The sequence below is a fragment of the Pelodiscus sinensis genome, chromosome 5 (genome assembly GCF_052426305.1).
Source record: "Pelodiscus sinensis isolate ZL-2025 chromosome 5, ASM5242630v1, whole genome shotgun sequence".
In the NCBI taxonomy this organism is placed as follows: domain Eukaryota; kingdom Metazoa; phylum Chordata; order Testudines; family Trionychidae; genus Pelodiscus; species Pelodiscus sinensis.
In genome coordinates this window covers 5,575,209-5,595,681 of record NC_143056.1, presented here as the reverse complement: position 1 = coordinate 5,595,681, position 20,473 = coordinate 5,575,209, and the positions used below count along the sequence as shown (strand labels likewise).

At 47.6% G+C, this 20,473-nt stretch overlaps 1 protein-coding gene across 1 annotated transcript; it reads left to right on the top strand.

Moving 5' to 3' along the window:
• Window positions 1–1,457: 1,457 nt before the first annotated feature.
• DNAAF2 (dynein axonemal assembly factor 2) lies at window positions 1,458–19,756 on the top strand. The gene is given in 4 exon segments (XM_075926153.2): window positions 1,458–2,243; window positions 2,246–3,786; window positions 11,768–11,914; window positions 17,526–19,756. Coding segments are annotated over 4 exon segments (2,847 nt in total). The 5' UTR covers window positions 1,458–1,603; the 3' UTR covers window positions 18,045–19,756.
• Window positions 19,757–20,473: the final 717 nt, after the last annotated feature.

Below are 20,473 nucleotides of genomic sequence, written 5' to 3'. Positions count from 1 at the left end.
TGCTTCTTTCTAAATCTCAATCACACTAAACTATTTTCAGTCAAAAGGAATAAAGTCCTTGCAATGGGAAACCAATTTAAAAAAATCATTTAAAGCAATAGATTTCGTAAAAGATATACTTTTCAAAAAGGGCTGGACTTTTCTCTATGTAAACTTGAATAGCTCTTACACTAGCTTTTAATCTTGTTATTTAACCATATTATTTTAAAGAACCTCAGTGGGAGACCTCATGCCTTAAGGTGAAGACTTTTTTTTTTTTTTTAAGTGGAAGTTTAAAGGAACAAAAGACAGGACTATGCAGCACTTAAAAGGGACTCTGAAGCTTAGCCTGACAAGAAGGCTTGAAGCTAGATGTCTCTGCAGATGGGGGAGAATGCATTGCTACCTTCAGATATTCATTGCTAGCTAACAGAGATGCAGCCATGTTAGTCTGGTGTAGCTGAAACAAAAGACAGGACTATGTTGCACTTTAAAGACTAACAAGATGGTTTATTAGGTGATGAGCTTTCGTGGGCCAGACCCTCACCCCTATGTCATTACCTCACAGACACTAACCTTCCCTCCTCACCCCCACTCTGTTCTAAAATTTGATTTGTCAATTTCATGTGTGTTCATTTTTTTTATTGTATCAATTTGGTATATGTGGTTGTGCCAATATTCTTCCACAAATTAATCTGAGGGGCTGTGTCTACACTGGCAAGCTTTTCCGGAAAATCATCTGATTTTCTGGAAAAACGTGCCAGCTGTCTACACTGGCTGCTTGAATTTCTGGAAAAGCACTGACGATCTCCTGTAAAATCATCAGTGCTTTTCCGGAAATACTATGCTGCTCCCGTTCGGACAAAAGTCTTTTTCCGAAAGACTTTTGCGCGAAAGGGCCAGTGTAGACCGCATAGTATTGTTTTCCGCAAAAAAGCCCCGATCGCGAAAATGGCGATCGGGGCTTTTTTGCGGAAAACCGCGTCTAGATTGGCCATGGACGCTTTTCCGCAAAAAGTGCTTTTGCGGAAAAGCATCCTGCCAATCTAGACGTTCTTTTCCGAAAATGCTTTTAATGGAAAACTTTTCCTTTAAAAGCATTTTTGGAAATTCATGCCAGTCTAGACGTAGCCAGGAAGTGGGTCTGGCCCATGAAAGCTCATCACCGAATTGAAGACGAACAAGCTGGTGTAAGTGCTACACGGTGCTGTCTTTGGTGATTGCCAGCTGGGGGTGGGATGGAGCCACCCAGGAAGTTTGCTACTGACTGACACAGGCTGGGCCCTAACTGCTGCTGGACAGCGGGGGGGGGGAGCCCCCAGGGGGGCCAGGAGCGAGTCCTGCAGCTGCCCTGAGGGGGGGCATCAAAGCAGCAAGTACAAGTTGGGAGGGGGAGGGGATGCCCCTAGCAATGCACAGGCTGGGGCAGGGAGGGTGGCCTGTACCAACTATCTGGACGCGGGGGGAGGCCGGAGGGAAGTGAGCGCGCCCTCGGGCCGCGAGCCAGCGCCCCCCGGAGGCGGGGGCAGGCCGAGCCGCCATTTTGTTTGTCGCGGTTGCCACGGCGACCCGCGGCCATTTTGTTTGTCGCGGTTGCCACGGCGACCCGCGGTCGGCGGCGGCCATGGCGGCCGCGGGGCGCTCGGGCCTGGAGGAGCTGCAGCTCACCGGCGAGGAGGTGGAGCGGCTGAAGGGCGCCTTCCGCGACGAGCGGTTCCGGGCGCTGCTGGCGGAGTACGCGGCGGAGCTGGCCGACCCGGCGCAGCGGCGGCGCTACGAGGAGGAGGTGGCGGCGCTGGAGCGGGAGCGGGGGGTGCAGGTGCGCTTCGTGCACCCCGCGCCGGGCTACGTGCTGCGCACCAGCCAGGGGGGCGCCCAGCGCTGCTACCTCAACGTCTGCAGCAACCCGCTGCTGGGCCGGCCCGAGGCCCGCGCCGAGCCCGGCGGCCAGCGCTGGTCGCTGCCCTACTGCCTGGCCCCGGGCCGGGAGGAGCTGGGCCGCGCCGGCCGCCGCCGCCTGCTCTACGACGTGGTCTTCCACCCGGACACGCTGCGCCTGGCCGCCCGCAGCGCCCGCTTCCGGCGCATGGTGAGCGACACGGCGCTGGAGGCGGTGCAGGGCCGCTTCGGGGTGCGGCTGGACCGGGCCAACGCCGCCCCGCTGCGCGGCACCGCCTACAAGGGGGTCCCGCAGGCCGCCGTCCTCCGCACGCCGCTGCCCGGCGGCGCCCCGCCCCCCGCCGAGCCCGCCTCGCCGCTGCCCCCTTCCCCTCCCCCTACGCCTACCCCCCCGCCCCGCCCGGCCCGGCCCCCGCGCCCGCCGCCCAGCCCCCGTCGCCCACCACGCCCCGCTGGAGCCTGCGGCACCGCTCCCACGTGGACCTGCTGGACTACCGCTGCTGCCGCGACTCGGCGCCCAGCCCCGTGCCGCGCGAGCTGGTGGTCGCCATCGAGCTGCCGCTGCTCAGCGCCGCCGCCCAGGCCGCCCTGGAGATCCGCGGCCGGGAGCTGCGGCTGGACTCGCAGCGGCCCGCCTACCGCCTCCGCCTCCGCCTGCCCTACGCGGTGGACGAGAGCCGCGGGCGGGCCGCCTTCCACAAGGCCACGCGGCAGCTGCTCGTCACGCTGCCCGTCGTGGCCCCGAGCCCCGGGGAGCGCGAGCGCGGGCCGGTTTCCTCGGCGGACCGGGGAGAGGCGGGGCCTGCAGTTGGCGAGGAAGAGGGGGAGCTCCGGCTGCCGCCTCCTACTGAGGAAGCGTGTGCGCCAGGGCTTAGTGGCCGGGCTCCCGCCGTGACACCGGAGCGCCCCAGCAGCACGGACCTTACCACGGGCACCCCCGGCAGCAGCGAGGCGGATCATCTTCCCCGGGCACCCAGCAGCGGTGCAGATCTTCCCATCTCTACCAGCAGCATGGACCTTACCACGGGCACCCCCGGCAGCAGCGAGGCGGATCATCCTCCCCGGGCACCCAGCAGCGGTGCAGATCTTCCCATCTCTACCAGCAGCACGGACCTTACCACGGGCACCCCCAGCAGCAGCGAGGCGGATCATCCTCCCCGGGCACCCAGCAGCGGTGCAGATCTTCCCACCTCTACCAGCAGCACGGACCGTAGCACGGGCACCCCCCGCAGCAGCGAGGCGGATCATCCTCCCCGGGCACCCAGCAGCGGTGCAGATCTTCCCATCTCTACCAGCAGCACAGACCTTAGCACGGGCACCCCCCGCAGCAGCGAGGCGGATCATCCTCCCCGGGCACCCAGCAGCGGTGCAGATCTTCCCATCTCTACCAGCAGCACGGACCTTACCACAGGCACCCCCTGCAGCAGCGAGGCGGATCATCCTCCCTGGGCACCCAACAGCGGTGCAGATCTTCCCACCTGCCCCAGCAGCAGTCTGTACCCTGCCGTGCCCACCAATAGCCTTCGCAGCACTGCAGAGCCTCCTAGCAGCTGCAGTAGCCAACAAGACCTTCCTGTGGCCCCCAGCATCTCTGCCGCTCCAATTTGTCCCCCCTTCCAGTGCACCCAAGACGAAGAATCCCTGACCCTGCTCTTGCAGGTGCCAAACATCCGGTCAGAGAGTTTGAAGGGGGAAGTTGACACAAATCATTATAGACTGAGTTTCTGTTCTAAGGATGCGGCTTCCTACTCCTTTCTCTTGCAGTTTTCTGTTGAAAACAAGCTGGCTCCCCCAGAGACTGATATTAATGTCTCCCCCAATAACGCTGTAATAGGATTAGCCAAATCTCCTGAGAGTGCTGGACTTTGGAGGAAGATGTACTTTGGCTTAGACAGCAACACTCTCCAGGTAATTACTCTTAAAATGACAAATCCAATATATAGAGTTCTTGAAATAATCTTAAATGCACATACGTGTGGTTGTGGAAGGTTTGTCTGATCTGGTTTGAAAAAAGGATGATTGGCTCGGGATAGTTAATGGGATATAAAGCTTTTTACTTCTAGGTAACTAGTTCAGGTTCAAATCTGCTGGGTCACACCTTATAGTCAGTTACTATCTGACAGGTGTTGAGTGGTCTGTGTAAAATGAACCAGTAAGCTTGATGGCCCTATTTCAAATCATGGTGGGCAGGTGTCCACACGGCAGAGATCACTGCTACTAATAGCAGCTTTCCGAAGAGTCTCAGCAAAGGCCCAGTATTGAAAGGAGTAGAGTGAAAACTACTCCTGCTGCTGGCTGCCCACTGACCTGCTGGGGCCCCCGGGGCTCCCAGCTGCCAGCTCTCCACCAGGACTCTCTGGTCCTGGAACATCCGTGGTTCTGCTGGACCAGAGAGTCCCATTTTAGCGGGGTTCACCTATATGCTAATTCTCTAAGGGTGGATGTGGCCCACTCCCAATTGTTGATTAAGAGGTGTGAATACCTAAGAGAGAGGGAAAATTGCTTGCATTCCAGATTGAAGGTTTGCAGGAATGTCCATTTAGTGTAGTTGGGGTGCCTCCCATGCTTCATTGTTGAATGTTCCTTGGTGGGCCAATTAATCCGAATAGCTTTCCCCAGGCATGCTGGCTAGCTGCTCTCTGGGTGTTACTCCAGGAGTAAACAGTTGAAATATAGACTAAGGATGTTAAATTCTGTTCTGTGTTTGTTGATAAAGGGGGAAACTGAAGAGCTGCACCATGGCTAGCTCCCAGGCCCAGGAGCTAACTCTGCTGTAGCCCTGTTTTTTACATTGAGAAGAGCTGCTCAGCTCTTACTACATTTAAAAGCAGAGGCGTAGTGGGGGTCTGGGCACGAACCAGGATTCAGCTGTCTTGGCTTGCGCCTGGTCGCAGATGCTGTGAATTGCAAATACCTCCAATTTCTTTGTGGAATTTTCTTTACATTGTGCTATAGTAAAATAAGCAGAGTGTATCTTTAAATCAGCGGTTCCCAAACTTTTGAAGACTGCACCATGCCCTCCACCATCCCTCTTCCCCCATCCTTTTCTGGAGCCAGGAGTGGGGTGTGGCTTGAAGAGAGGAACATGGATAGGGATAAGGGGGCTGAGATTGTGGCCACAGGGATGAGGGTGGGAGCAGGGCTGGGGATGGAATCACAGCCAAGCACTGAGGTTGGGGGCAGGAGTGGAGTCGGAGCCCGGTTGTGGTGGGGGCTGGCTGCTGGGCTCCTGGCTGTGTGCAGCTCTATTCCCAGCCCTGCATGGCCCTCCCCCCTTACCTCCCCTCCAGCCTTGACCCTGCTCCCTGGCCAGACAGCCAGTCTGCTCCTGCCCCCTGGCCAGACCTTGCACCCTCACTTCCCACTCAGATCCTGCACTCCCATCTCTATTCTATTCACTGACAGCCCTGCCCCACACACTTAATGCCTCATTTTTGGCCGCAACCCAGAGTCCAAGGGGCCCCACAAAATCCATTAACCCTGGAACCCCAGAAGAGTAAATCTGGCCTGAGGTCTTGAACATCTGTCCTCCCTGCTCCTCTCCCCACTATGGGGCTGGAGCAACAGAGTGAGGTGTCTCAGTTGGGGACCACATAAGTGAGGATTAGGGGTTTTTGGAGGGTGGTGTTTTTTGCTTTTCACTTGTGTAGTCCCCAACTGATTTTTTTCTGTGGGTCAGTAGCCCCGACCCAAAAAGTTCCCCACCCCAGCCATAAATAAAGACCATGTTGAAACCTTTTGTGTTGGGCATAATATTTTACTTTATTTAAAAATGAAGCCTGGCCAACAAGCCCCAATTGGAGGCCCAGCCTCCATCTGACTGCAGCATCATAACACTCCTGCATCCCTGCACACACCAACCTTGAGCTCCTCATACACCTGAACCCCTTGCCCTGAGCTCCTCATACTCCCACATCTCCAGACTCCTGCACTGTCCCCAGTCCCCTGCCGTGGCACCCTGGCGCCTCTGCCTCCCCTCCCCAACCTGTGCCCTGAGCCCCTCATACACCCCAACCCAGACTCCTGCACCCCACGGGCAGTCTGAATGCACTTCATGAAGCTGGATTTGACCAGTTATGGTGTAAACTTCAAAGAACTGTGCGAAAAGATGCAGCAGCAGAAGTCCCATTAAATAAAGTCTGTGAGAACCGTGTTTCATTTAGGATATTATTAATCATTGTGTCAATTTTCAGTCATTCAAATAGGCATTCTTATATGGATCTTAGGTGACCACTTGTTCTGAATGTTGATGTTATTTGGCTCTTTGGTTTGAAAAGGTTGCCATCCCCTGCTCTAGACACATCTGACTGCGTGGGTGAGACAGCAAAACCAGATGACTTTGTTAATTTTAATGTTAAGTCCTTACCATAAGACCTCTGAGGCTAGGAGGGACAAATTCCACACCTTCTGCATGCAGGCAGGAAATTGTCATATTCATAGAGATGATGCATGCCGAGACAGAGGGGGAAAAGGTGTAATAAATGTACAAAATGTAGATGTGGTGCCACTGGTTACTGCAGTTAGTGAGTTGGCTCACATTACAATCAAGAGCCATTGTTTTTGGACTTTATTATTTGTGATGACACAGAGCCTGCCTGGAAAGTTAAACTGAATATTCATGGCAAAACTATTGACTTTACAATCCACATTTATGGCACAGGCATCCCAGAAAGGCTTACAATCCCCTTTATTGCCTCCCAGAGCTCAAGTCATTTGTCATAGTTCTGACTAGCCAAGGAAACATTGTGAACTGCGTAGGCCAGGCTACCATGGAAATAGCATACAGAGGCACAAGTAATGCATTTAGAGTACATGTAATCAAAGGATCAGAGGCCAATAACTTTCTTGGCCATACTGTGGCAGCCATGTTGGGCCTAGTGATAAAGATAGAAGAATTCAGCAGCAGATTTGGTGTCACTGAACTGTTTGAAAGGAGATCAGTACAAGTGAACTTGAGACCCTGTTGAACCAAACTGTCTACTAATAAAAACAACCTTAAAAAACAGCTAATAGTCTAGTAGCACCTTAAAGACTAACAAAAACATGTAGATGGTATCATGAGCTTTTGTGGGCACAACCCACTTCTTCAGATGACAGGACTGTTGGAAGTCCAGATCCAAGAATAAATAAGGGAAGGGTGGGGGGAGGGCGGGTGAAGGAAGAAAAAAAGACAGTGAGTAGATAAGCTTCAGAGGGATAGCCAAGTTAGTCTGTAACAGGAAAAACTTAAAAAACAAGTAGTGCAAACAAATGGTTCTTGATGTCTGTGTAGTATCTGGTGTTGGTCATCTTCCTTTCCAAGTGGAAACAATGGTTCTTATCAGCCTCTTGTAACTATTTAGTCTTTAAGGTGCTACTAGACTATTTTTTAAGGTGCTACTGTTGCTCATTTCGGAATTTCAGAACTGCTAGTGATGAACAGCCCACAATTCACTGCAGCAGAATTTAAATCATTCTGTGTGAGATATGATTTTGATCATGTTACCAGTAGTCCACCTTATCCACAAGTGAATGGAAAGGCTGAGAGAGCTGTACAGACTAGGGATGTGAAAGGTTAATTGGCTATCCGGTAAGTATCACTCTAAATGGGTAAGGCATACTGGTTTTGGTTAACTGCAGGGGCTAGAGAAGCTCTCTGCTCATCTCGGGCAGGGGACTGCTCCAGCCATGTGGGGGCCCACCACACGTAGGGACTGCTTCAGCCAGCCAGCCAGAGGAACCGCTGTTCATGGTGAGCCTGGCTTAGCCTCCCTGCTGCAGATTAAACGCTAGCTCCCCAGGAACAAGCTACAGAGTCAGCAGCGAAACCTTCTCCCCAGGAACGGGCCAGCAGCTTCTCTACGTCAGAGAGCGGAGCTGGCAGGGGCTCCTCCTGGGGAGGCTTCGCTGCAGGCTCTTCAGTATAAAGCTTAATTAAGCTTTACACTGCAGAGCTTGCAGTGCACGTAATCACTGAGATTTTCAGTGGATTCACGATTACCTATTTAACTGACGTTTTACATCCCTGTTCAGAAGATAAGGTAATTCTGCAAAAGGAAGATCCACTCTGGTCATCTGAAGAAGTGGGCTGTGCCCATGAAAGCTCATGATACCAGCTACATGTTTTGTTAGTCCAGTGGTCTACACCCAAGATCACTTTTTAAATCTCAGAACAGGCGAAGATCTACCGCCCCGCCCCTTCCTTGAAGCCCCGCCCTCTCTATTCTCCTCCTGTCCATCACTTGCTATCCCCAGCCCTTACTTACACACTCTGATAAACAGTTTATTTTTAAATTGAGATACATACAATTAAAATCACGTGTTTATAGTTATGAAATAAATAGTCTGTTTTTTAATTCATGCTATTTAAATCTAAAATGAAGCATTTATAATTATACATTTTGTGGGGACAGAGTACGGCGGCTGGGGGCAGGGGAGAGGGAACAGGGTGCTGGGAGGGCAGAGGACAGGGTTCTGCAACAGGAGACTGAGTGCCAGTGGGGACAGAGTTCGGGGAGTGGGGACAGAAATAGGGACATAGTTCTGTAGCTGGGGACAGAGTTCGGGGAAAGGGGACAGGAATGGGGACCGAGTTCTGTGGCTAGAGACAGGAGTGGGGACAGTATTCTGTGACTCGGGACTGGCGGCTGGGGAGTGGGGTGCCAGTGGACGCAGAGAGTCCCCTGCATCTCCCCCCCTCTCAGCATTCTCCCCCCCCCCCGGGAAACGAGCGCACGCCTGCCCCGGGGCCAACCCCCCCGCACAGGGAAGCCCCGAGCGCGCGCCTGCCCCAGGGCCGACCCCCCCCCCCCTGCAGGGAAGCCCCGCGTGCGCCTGCCCAGGGGCAGCCCCCCCTCCCCTGAAGGGAAGCCCCGCGCGCGCCTACCCAGGGAGCCGACCCTCCCACCCGCGCAAGGAAGCCACGCGCGTGCCTGCCCCGGGGCCTGCACCCCCCCATGCAGGGAAGCCCCGCGCGCGCCTGCCCCAGAACCAACTCCCCCCCCCCCCCCCCCGGCCCCCCCCCCGCCCCGCACAGGGAAGCCCCGCGTGAACACCTGCCCCGGGGCCAACCCCCCCGCGCCAGGAAGCCCCGCGTGAACACCTGCCCCGGGGCCAACCCCCCGCGCGTGCCGGAAACCCCCTGCACGCCTCCTGCGGGGCTGACTCACCCCTCCTGTGCGGTGCAGGGGGCCGGCAGAGCAGCTAGCGCACTTCTGGCATTGCCGGAAGTGGCGCTAAGCTGCAGGACTTCTGAAGCCGACACTACGTCTTGAGGTAAGTAGTGGGGTTTCTGGGGGGTGGGAGGGAAATGGGGGCGGGGCAGACAGGACACCTCGCGAGCTACTGATTGAGGCCTCGAGATTGACCAGTAGCTCGCGATCGACCTGTTGGTGACCACAGTGTTAGTCTATAAAGTGCTACCAGACCATTTGTTGTTTAAGTTTATCCTGTACAAACTAACTTGGCTACCCCCTGAAAGTTGCTCTTTTAAGTTACACGCTAACACCAATAGCAGCTATTGAATATGGTCTAGCACAACTCCTGAGGGCAGGACAACTCAGATTCTTTTTCCAAGTGGGCATGCGGAGGGGGGAAAGAGGGGGGGGGAAACAGGTGAGAACAGCTTTTAATTGGTTCCCTGTGAGCACCAGTTCCTGCAGAGCTGACCGGCCTGTCCTTCCCTCTGCTGCCTCTGATTGAGAGACAGGAGGGGGGAGGGCTGTGTGTAATCTTGAAGGTTAACCAATGAGGTTTATCATTGGTTAATCATTTCCACTATCACATCTCCAGTAAATATTATAAATGGTAGGAATTTCGAACTTAAAGGGGGAGATGTAACAGACTTCTAAAGTTTATTCTACTCTTCCACACTAGGTGGCACTGTAGAATACCATTTTAAGCTAACCTCAGTAATAGCTGGCAAAGCATTAAAGAATTTTCTGATACACACCAGATGTGTTCCTGTTGCTGAGAAGTAAGCTTGGATAGCTATTCCGTGTCTGATGCAGGAGCATGACAGGGATATCAGTGGCTAAGCTGGTCTACACAAGTGCAATCACCATTAACTTATTGGTGGTGGATGATACTAGTGTAAACAAGGCCCCCTACACTATTCTCTTCATGAATAATCTCTCTGCATCCTTCCTCATCTGTCCTGCTGTCAGTGTGTATGTGTTTTCAGTTGTAAACTCTTTGGGAAGAAAATAGGTTTAATTCTATACTTTGTACATTGACAGTATATACATGATCTTCATATTTTCATTTAATATTGTATGAATATGGAACTGTTTCATGCGCCCAATTGTAGCTTCCTTTAGAGAAAAAAAATATATTTTGAGATCCCAGACACAGATAAAATGCTGCAGTTGCATGAGAGAGCTGAAAATATTCAAAATTGCCTCGTTGCATTCAACAAGAACAGGGCTTCCCTGATGACTGGGTTTTTCCCGTATTCTAGCTGTTTTTAGGTTGATGAGATGAGGGAATACAAAAGAATGACGGATTTAAAAGTGTGTATATTAAAACAGTAATTGAGAATCCTAGAAAAGGGAAGTTAACCTTTGTCCAATAGTTTTACATAATAGAAGAATTTATTGTTGAACAGAAAAAGAAACAAATGAATAAATCTATAAAATATTATTCCTGGGGTATTTTGGACCCTTAATAATCACTGCTGGTTTGAGTCATAAGACCAATAGAAATATGCTTCATGGTGCACCTGAACTTCACATGAATAGCCTGAAAAATATATCCTGAAATTAAGGATGTTAAGTATCGAGTAAATGACTAATTGTGTACTTGATACAATTTGTATCGAGTTACACGATTAGTCAGTAAGGGGCTACTGTGGCTCTCCAATTTAAATGTAGTAGGATCCAGGAGTGCAGGCAGAGTGGGAGTAGGTCCAGGACCCAGCATGAGCCGTAACTGCTTCAGTCCTGGCTCGCGCTGGGTCAGACTGCTGCGGCTCTGCCTTTTAAATGTGGTAAGAGCTGGGCGGCTCTTACTACATTTAAAAGGCAGAGCCTCTGAGCCTCTCCATCTTCACCACCTTTCTTCCCTGCGTCGCAAAGATGGTGCGGGGGAAACTGGCTTTTAAGCTGGCTCCCCTCAGCACCGGCTCCTGCTTCCCCCAATATAGAGGCAGAAAGGGGAGGGGGGAGAGGGAGATGTGAATAGTCGATAAACCTGATAAACCTAGGCTTTATCTGATAGTCTACTATTTGACTACTCTTTTACATCCCTAACTGAAGTATCTTATTTAACTGTAAACTACATTCCATTCCATTCCATTCCCACTGGTATTTATTCATACCTGAATGAAGAGCTTAAAGATTACTTTGTTACACAGATCTGAAATGGATATTGTCATATATATTTCATACTCTCCACTCTAGAAGGCCTAATCTTGAAATTTGATGACTAAAATGAGCTGGAATTACAAACTAATTAGATATTTGTATTTTTCTTAAGGCAAGGTAATTAAGCAAATCCACATATCCAGAACTATTTTAAAGCAAATATCAAAACAGAAGGGAGGATAGTTGAAACAATCTTTTCATTGCAATGGTTCCTCAAATGGAAACTTTAAACAAACACACAAGTAGAAAACACACATTCATTTAAACCATTGCCCTTTGTGTGAGACAGACCTCTATTTAGTACAGAAATAATTTAAAACATTTTCTTCATGTTCATCTCTCACTACTTCTGAATATCTAATTTAGAATTTATTAAACCAGAGATTTAAACGATACTGTTTTCACAAGTAGTATGGATGTGTCTCGTGTATGTTCAGAATCAAAATTGTATGCATATATGTATACTTAGTGGGTTGTTGGGTACAAAACCACCTAAACACAATGTGAAAAGAACATGTAAACAGGTAACTTTGGTTTTTTGCCTTTAGGAGAGGTTATTTGTCAGTGAAGAAAATATTGATGAATTTCTGGACAATGTCTTGTGCCCTTCATTCCTCAACCAGTCAACACTGGAAAGCCAACCATTAATTGAAGTTCTTGATGTCACTGAGGTCAAAAGTCAAATCATATTAAAGGTAAGGATCTATTTAGCAATATACATGGCACTTTAATAAATATATAGCATAAAACCTCCCTCAAATGAAGTCAATCCAGTTTTGTTTAGATACTGTTAAAATAATATATAAGTAGTAATGTTTGCAAGTGTAAACAGCAGTTTTTGTCAAGGCCAGTATACTTTAAACTCCATTTAATGTAACTTGAATGGTGAAGTGGAACCTTTACAGTTCTGTCTTAGCAACAGTTTTATTGGGAAAGATTGTATTCTCATGCATAAATACTGAGGTATTAAATCCCTCATTCATATTAGAACACAATAATCACAGATTGATATCTCAGTAGTAGGGATGCAAAAAAACCCCACTAAGCGTATACCTGATTGAAATTAATTCAGTTACTCAGTGGGTTGCTGGCGCTGTTGGCTTTGCGGGCTCCTAGCAGTGGCCGGAAGTTTAACTGGTTAAACTCTTACAGCCCTATTCAGTAGTATCCAAGGGATGCAGATACCTAGAGCTCTGCACAGATAAAAAATTAATATCTACGGATGCAGACATCCACGGATATAAATTGGTATCCACAAAACCGCAGGGCTTTCCCGGGAACTGTAGCAGCTATGAAAGAAGCAGAACGTGGAACCTCTGATTCCAGGAACCAGCACCCTGCACTGGCAGCTCCACCAGCGTGGCTGTAATCCGCCCCCCCCCTCCCCGAACCCTGCCACCATCCCTTCCACACAGCTCTCTGTTTCTCCTGTTTAGTGGCATGCTAGTCAGCCCAGTGCCTACTCTAGTGGGTGGGGTCGGAGCAGTACAGTCGTGCAGAAGGAGTTGCCAATGTAGGGTGCTGGCTCCTGGGAGTAGCAGCTCCACATTCTGCTCCTTTTGCCACTGTGGTTCCCAGGAGAGTCCCACAGTTCTGTGAACACTGATTTATATCCATGGATATCCACATTTGCAGATATAAATTTGTATGCATGCAAGGCTTTAGTCTACAGATACCCAAAAATGCTTCAACTTCACAGCCACTTAGCTGTGCTAGGGTCTATAGTCTCCAGACACACCAGGGGTTGGAGGTTTGTTGGAATATAGCCAGTCTGAGGTCTTGACTACCAAAACTCTGCAATGTAACAAAACAGCAGAGGTGTGCTGTGCGCACAGCAAAATATTTGAAAAACATTCCACTTTTGAAAAATGCCACTTTTGGTGACAAAACAAAACCACCTCCACAAGCTACATAGGGCTTTTTATACAAAAGTCTTGTTGACAAAGTGCCAGTGTAAATGTTGCCTTTCATTATGTCAAAGTAACTGGCCTCCCCACAATGCCTATTGTGACCGCTCCTCTCACTGTTTTGAACTTGGCTGCCCTTCAGGCATGTGCCTCTCCCGTCTTTTCAAAGCTCCCAGAAGCTTTGACATTTTTCACCCTGGAGAGCTCCCTGAGTGGTTGAGGGGGAGCCACTTCCCAGAGCTGAGGAGGCTGTGGGAGACCTTGGAGGGAATCACAGAACCACTTGGAGGCAGAATTAGTTGCTGCTTTTTGGAGGGAGGCTGCTGTGCAGAGCCAGGAGCTGCTGCTTTGGGAAGGGCCACTTGCCCCCTCAGGCTGCTGTCTGAACTTAATGACAGCATGCAGTCATACTCTTCCCCAACCCCCCCGCCCACACTGGCACATGCACCCTCCTCTTCCATGCAGTCTCTAACACCCTTCCCAGCACACACACAAACTCCGTCACCTCCCTTCCCCCAAATACACTTCAGTTGAAAAGTGATTGGCAAACTAGTAGGGTGCTTCTGGCACAATGGGATTGAGAAATCTGTGTCCCATTATGCTGTACTCGCCCCATGAGGCATTGCAAACCCTTTCCAAAGAACACGTGCACAGTGGGATAGCTACCTACAGTCAGCATGAAGTGGATGCCAGGGCTTTACTGGTGCCCCCTGCACTGGACCTGGTGCCCTTTGCAAGAGGGGCAGTGATTCTGGGCCCCTGAAGGGGCGGGACCTCAGGCAGAAAGGGCAGAGTTGGGGCAGATCCCCCCCACCCCAGCCAGTTCTTCAAGTGTGAGTCTGTTTATAGATTTAAATGTGCTAATGAGCCTAAGGACTGGGCAGTGAACTTTTAAATAGCCTCATTTGTCCCATAATTCTGGAGGTGGTTGGCTGGAGAGACGTGTAACCGTACCACCTGATGCTGGAATCCGTTTTTAACATGATATTTTTCTACAAAAAGGGGGAGATGTAAAACAAAGAGTTCCTGCCCTGTGGGAGAATCTATTTAAGCAAAGGGAAGCAATTCCCTCTTATCTTTGGCTGGTCTGGGAAACTGCCTAGCCCACCCTAAAAGGATACAAAGAACTTTAAAGAGGACTGGAGACCTAAGTCAGAGCAAAAGAGTTTGTCACTGACTAGAAGATTATGCCTGAAATGAGAACAGCTCTTTAGGGCAAGAATCTGCATGAAATAAAGTTTTAGTGAATTAGAACTAAGTACAGTGAAACTCCATTGGTCCGGCATCCAATGCTCTGGCACTCCTGATGGTCCGGCACCATCAGGAATGCGGAAGTGCTCGGGGCAGCAGGACAATTGGAGCTGCTCTGCGCCTGGCTTCCCCGATTCAGCGGCTGCTGAAACTGACCAGCAGCTGAATCGGGGAAGCCGGGGGCAGAGCAGCTGGGGTGCTGCCGGGTTGGTCCCGTAGTGCTGCCCCTTGGTGCTGCGGGACCAACCCGGCAGCACCCCAGCTGCTCTGCCGCAGGCGTCCCCGATTCAGTTGCTGTAAAACTGACCAGCAGCGGCTTAATCAGGGACGCCTGGGGCAGAGCCGGACTATCGGAAGGGGGGGCTATGAGGGGTCTGGGGTGGCATACCCCCACATCCCACCCCAGACCCCTCATAGCCCCCCCTTCTGATAGTCCATCATATCTGATAATCCGGCACCCCCTGGGTCCCAAAGGTGCCGGATTATCGGAAGTTTACTGGATGCCTTTTCTAGTCATTTTAATTTAGTAACTTACTTTGATTTGTCTGTTTCCATTTGCCAATACTTAAATCCCGTTTGTGACTATCCGGCCCAGTGTAAATAATTGTTACACAGTGGTTGCTCCCCCAGGTATCTCTTGCATTGATAAAGAGAGCTTACCTGATAAGCTTTTCCTGTTTAAATCTTTTACACAGAGAAAGTCAGATTTGTTTGGGGGGAGGAGGGGATAGTCCCATTTGAGGGTTGGTTTCCTGGGTGCTGAGCCCTAGAACTGCATCCACCCAGAGCTGAAGTGGTTCAGTGTCTGCACTGCTCTGAAGGGGTGGTAATCCCAACTCTGTGTCTCGTCTGGAGACCAGGGGATCTGGCTTAGAAGGACAAGGTGGTGGGGAGCCCTAGAGAACAAGAAGGGGGGCATCAGTAGCATAATCAGCGCACTGGGGAACAGTCCCAAGGGGACTTCTGTGACTGCAGCCCGTCACAGTGGGTGCCTGGATAACAATAACAATTGTTTGATGTATTTGATCTAAGCCAATCCTTTGAATCTTGTGAGTTAAGGCACACTTGACTCCACATTCTGCTTTTTCAGTTACTGTGGTTCCTAGTAGAGCCCTGTGGTTCCATGGATATGAAATTTGTATCTGCACACGGCTCTACACAGAGGTGCAGCTACACTTATAAACAAAAAAAAATGGAATTGCATCTTAACTCTTCACAATTATAGTAAGTGAACAAGTTTGGGAGGAAAAAACCTCTGTTTTTTTAGTTTTACTTTGTCTATAGTAAATTCCATTCTTTCCTATCTGCAGTGAAAATTTTCTCTCATTGGTATGAATTAATCAGAGAGGAGGGCACATTTTTTAAGATAAGAAAATGTGATGGTAAAATTACAAAAACTGATGGGGATTTGGGCAGGCATAGCTCCTAAAACTTCCTAACTCTTCTTAAACGACATTACATTTCATATTGACAGGGTCTGTTTAGGTTCCAAAGTTCAGGAGTAGAATGCTGACTTTACTACTAAAGTAGCTGATTAACTTCAGGACTAATTGCCCCACTGTTATTTCAATTAACTCTTCTTTCAGTTGATTATGCTTAGACTATGCAGGTGAACTCCATCGTAAAGGAGTAGGCCCGAACTCTGTGGCAAGGCTCCTGATGAAGGACACTGAATTACGTGGTGCATTGATATGTCAGATTCAAGTACTGTCGATAAGGTTTTAGTCGAATAAAGTCACTGCAGTATTCCCTTAACTTGCTAATTCAACAATTTGATTCTTTTGCATCACTTCAGTTTTCAGTGTGTTGCATAGTTCTGAAGTTCCAGTATATAACAGCATTTCTAATCTGAGAGTGGATTGTAGGAGTCTGGAGGAAAGCTGAAAATTTAGGACACTGGATAACCAGGGGTTCTCAAGTTTCATTGCACTGCGACCCCCTTCTGACAACAAACATTTTATGACTCTGGGAGGGGGGAGACCATATTCTGAGCTTGCCCAAGCCCTTCTGCCACAGGGCCAAAGTCTGATCCCTGCAGCCACAGGCAGGAAGGCCCAAGTCCAGCTGCTATGGAGGAAATGGGGGGCAAAGTTTGAGCCCCCTCACCCAAGGCTTCAGCACTGGGAGAGGGGCCTGTAACCTATGCCCCACCACACAGGGCTAAGGCCTTCAGGCTGGGCTTCAGCTTCATCCTTGGCCATGGGCCCCAGCAAGTCTAACACCAGCCCTGGCAACCCCATTAAAACAGGATTCTGGTCCACAGTTTGAGAACTGTTGGGATAAAAAAATTGGCTTTTGGCACCCAGGAAATGGGGAAGGTGGTTTGGGGTTTTGGCATCCACAAGGTGGGTAAAACTAGCCTCACTGGTAAGGGAATGTATCTTCTCTTACTTTCTTAGTGACAGTAACTCATGTAGAGCATGTCAGCACTTATGAGATCAACTTTCTGAAGGTCAATCTAGTATAGACCCCTAAAATAAATGCTGTGGGCAACCCCCATCAGCATCTGGTGGTCCTCCTGTGAGGAGTAAGGAAAGCTGACGGGAGCGCGTGCTCCCATTGGCCGCCTGCTTTGTGGATGCTGCCACAGTGCAGCTTAAGGTAAGCTGACTCCAGTTAAGCATTTTGTGAAGCTGGAGTTGTGTACCCTAAGCTGACCTGCCTGGTCTAGTATAAACTGGGTGTTAGGGTGTGGGGAGTAGAATAGGGAAGGGTAAGGAATCTTGACATCGCTAGTTCCTGGAGCTGCTTCTCTGGCCAGGCAGGACCTGGCATAGGCCGGAGGCTACTCTGGCTGGGTAGGGCCCCACCTGTCACATTGTGGCACAAGGCTACTCTGGCTGGGCTGTGCAGGGCCTGCTACACAGTGTCATGGGGTGGAGGGGCTGGGCTAGGCCACTGGTTACCCCAGTAAACATGCCAGGAAGGTGAATGCTTACCTTGTAATCAGTTAATCTTTTACATCCCTAGGTCTGATTTAGCTTTATGTAAGCACAGACTAAATTCCAATTGTAAATCTCATAGAAATAAGTGCATTTTGAGTTATTCAGGGTCTAGGCCTGCGTTGGATAGCATTTTTGTGTTCAGTCAACATTAAGTGTTAGGGTATCAAAGTACAATTAATTTCCTGTTTTGTTTTTCCCCTCAGTCACAGGAGGTTACACATTGTGAACTTGGAGAAAAAGAACAAATGGTTAACAATTCAGGAAGAGATCAACTTGAAAAAGAGAATAGAAACTACTTCAAAACAAATTTAGAAGCTAACCTTAGTGCAGCTGACACAGTTGGAAAACACAGTACGGAAACTGACATGATTTCAGGCCATTGTTTGCAGCTTGAACCTACTGACACTAATTTAGCAATTTCTGGGAAATCTCAGATAGATGACCCACATTTAGAACTTGCTTTCACAACAGGGAAAAGTGCCACGTCCTCAGACTCTGAAAAGCAAGAATTACTTCATTTGGAAGAGCAGGCAAAAATAAGAAAGGATGAAGAAGTCTTATCTTCAGAGCCAGCAGAAGAGAACCGACATTTGAACTGTAAACCAGTTCCCCCAATTATAGAGGAAATTAATAGGCAAGATGGAAGTGTGAAAATTGTTAAAGATCACACAACGCACTGTGGATTAATTTTTCAAAATTCTTTGTTGTATGAGTTGGATTAAGTTATGTCAATTTTAATTTTAGTGGTTAGATTAAGTTATGTCAATTTTAGTTTTATCTGTAGTTCAGGCTACTGTTCTTTTGGCATCTAAACTATTGCATGGAATGCAGAAGTCTGAACTTGAATCTGACAGCTTCAATAAGAGGAACTGATTTAAGTGTTTTGTGTAAGTCAACTAATTTTAAATATACCTGATATTTTGCTAATTTTGGCTTTCAAAAATATTCAGTTGAGTAGAAGTTAACATACACAGCGTGTTACTTTCCCTTAAGATCCTTGGATCTTGATTAGTTGAGTACCCTAATGTATTAGTTTTTATACATGTTTGTATACATTGTGTTTTTTGTAATGCTTCTCTCCACAATGATTATCTTTGCTCATCCTATTGGCAAACAGTACCCATCATTTGAAGTAAATATTTGCCAATCTCATTTTGTGATGAGTTTAGGATTAAACTGCTATAGATTTTTGGTAAATAGAATTTTTTATTCCATACAGAAGCCCACTTTTAATTAACCTGATTAAAATAAATATTTATACAGCTATTTTATCCTGCTACTTTCCTTCAGATAGAGTCTCCAAATGCACTCTAGCAGATACACTAATTCAAATATGTTTATCAAAACCTGCACTTCCCAACATCTCTTCATTGATGTAGCCATGTTCTAATGTGGAGCCAACTGGTCTAAATTATTCCTATCACTCAAAATAAGTTTCCTGTGGTTTAAAGATCCTGCACATTGGATTGCATGGCAGAAGAAAAACAGTAAGCAGGAATATTTCAGAGCTTTGATATTAAACTTTCAAATCATTTTTCTGTCACTTAAAAAGACAAAGCTCTGGTCATTTACTAATTGTTGTACATGCTAAAGAATGTACTTCTGAACACAATTAGGTTAAATTCAATATATGATTCAAATCTCCCATAACATTGGGCTCCTTACAGAGTCATGCCAGCCACAAGTACTTCTTGGGGTTGTATATACTTAACATAGCAAGTACTGAATTTTGTTTATGACCATTCTAAAATGTATATGCTGTGTTGGTTCCAAGATATTAGAGGCACAGGGAGGGTGAGTTGTTAATTGTTGTTGGTGAGAGAGACTTACACTGAACTCTTCAAGTGAAACAAACTGCATAAGCAGGAAAGCACTCTCACCCAACAGGAAGTTGGTTCAGTAAAAGATAATATCTTATTTCACCCATCTTGTCTATGTCTAAAATTTGACAGTTAAATTACCCAGGAGGATAATTTGTATTGGCACACATTCTATTTTAAAAAAGTAATATCCACATACTGAGAGAGCTTCATAACAGTTGTTTCCTCTAGTGTATTCACATCCCATAAAATAGGAGAGGTGTAAGAATGGAGTTTTGTTGAAAGCAAATTAAGCAATTTCACTGAGCAATAATATTTTGAGGGTGCTAAAAATCAACTGACTCTCCATTATCCTAATACAAGTGGAGTAGAGTTTTATTTAGCTCTAATGTATTAAAAAATCACAATTATATTGTTTGCAATTCATCTAGCAACATGAAAGTACACAGAATAATTTGACCCAATTTATTAAAATTTGGTTTGTATGTTTTTATATGATTTATAGGCATTAACTAATGTTTAGAGTGACTGCATTCCAACCTTTGTAAATTCATTCTCCCTCTGTATTTTGAGTTCAGTTAATTCTGTTCTAAGTCTATTCCCCAAAAATTAAACTTATTGATGGTAGTTATACTTCAGAGATAAGTGACATTAAAATAAATGTATCATTAGAATAGGCTAATAAATGTTTCACTTTAACAAGTACTTTTTTGGTTTGTATGCTGACTTTCAGCTCTAGTTCAACATATTTCCATTAAATAGCAGTATGTTGTTTTTCTTTATGGCTGACTAAGTTCAAAGCTAAGCATTCTTCATACTTCCAACAGATGTTATATTGTTTCTCTATTTTAACTTGATTACTGAATTTTTAATGAAGTTAGATGTATATTCTTTGAATGGATAATTGGCATTAGGTCTGGTTTTAAACTCTATTAGAACTGAATTTTGTCATGGCAAAGATTTAAACTAAACTAACTTTTTAGAATCAAGGACTTTCATGGTATTACAAATATGAATTTTATTTTGGCATAATTAAAGTTATTTTTACATAACATGAGAGCAGTGATTTGTCCCTCTTTATATAATCAAATACACAGTGAAACAAAATGTCCCTGCAGATATGCACTAAGTCTCAAGCAAGTCTAATAAAACACAAGCTTGTGGAATGCTGAATTAGTTTGTCACTGAATTTAAACAATGAAAAAGCTAGTACAGGGCTGCTGGACTGAGTGTTCAGTCAAACTTATTCCTCTTGATCCTCACTGTTCTCAGTACTTTGAATATCATGGAATTGGTCATTTCAAAAATGTATTTTATATGGCATTTAAAAG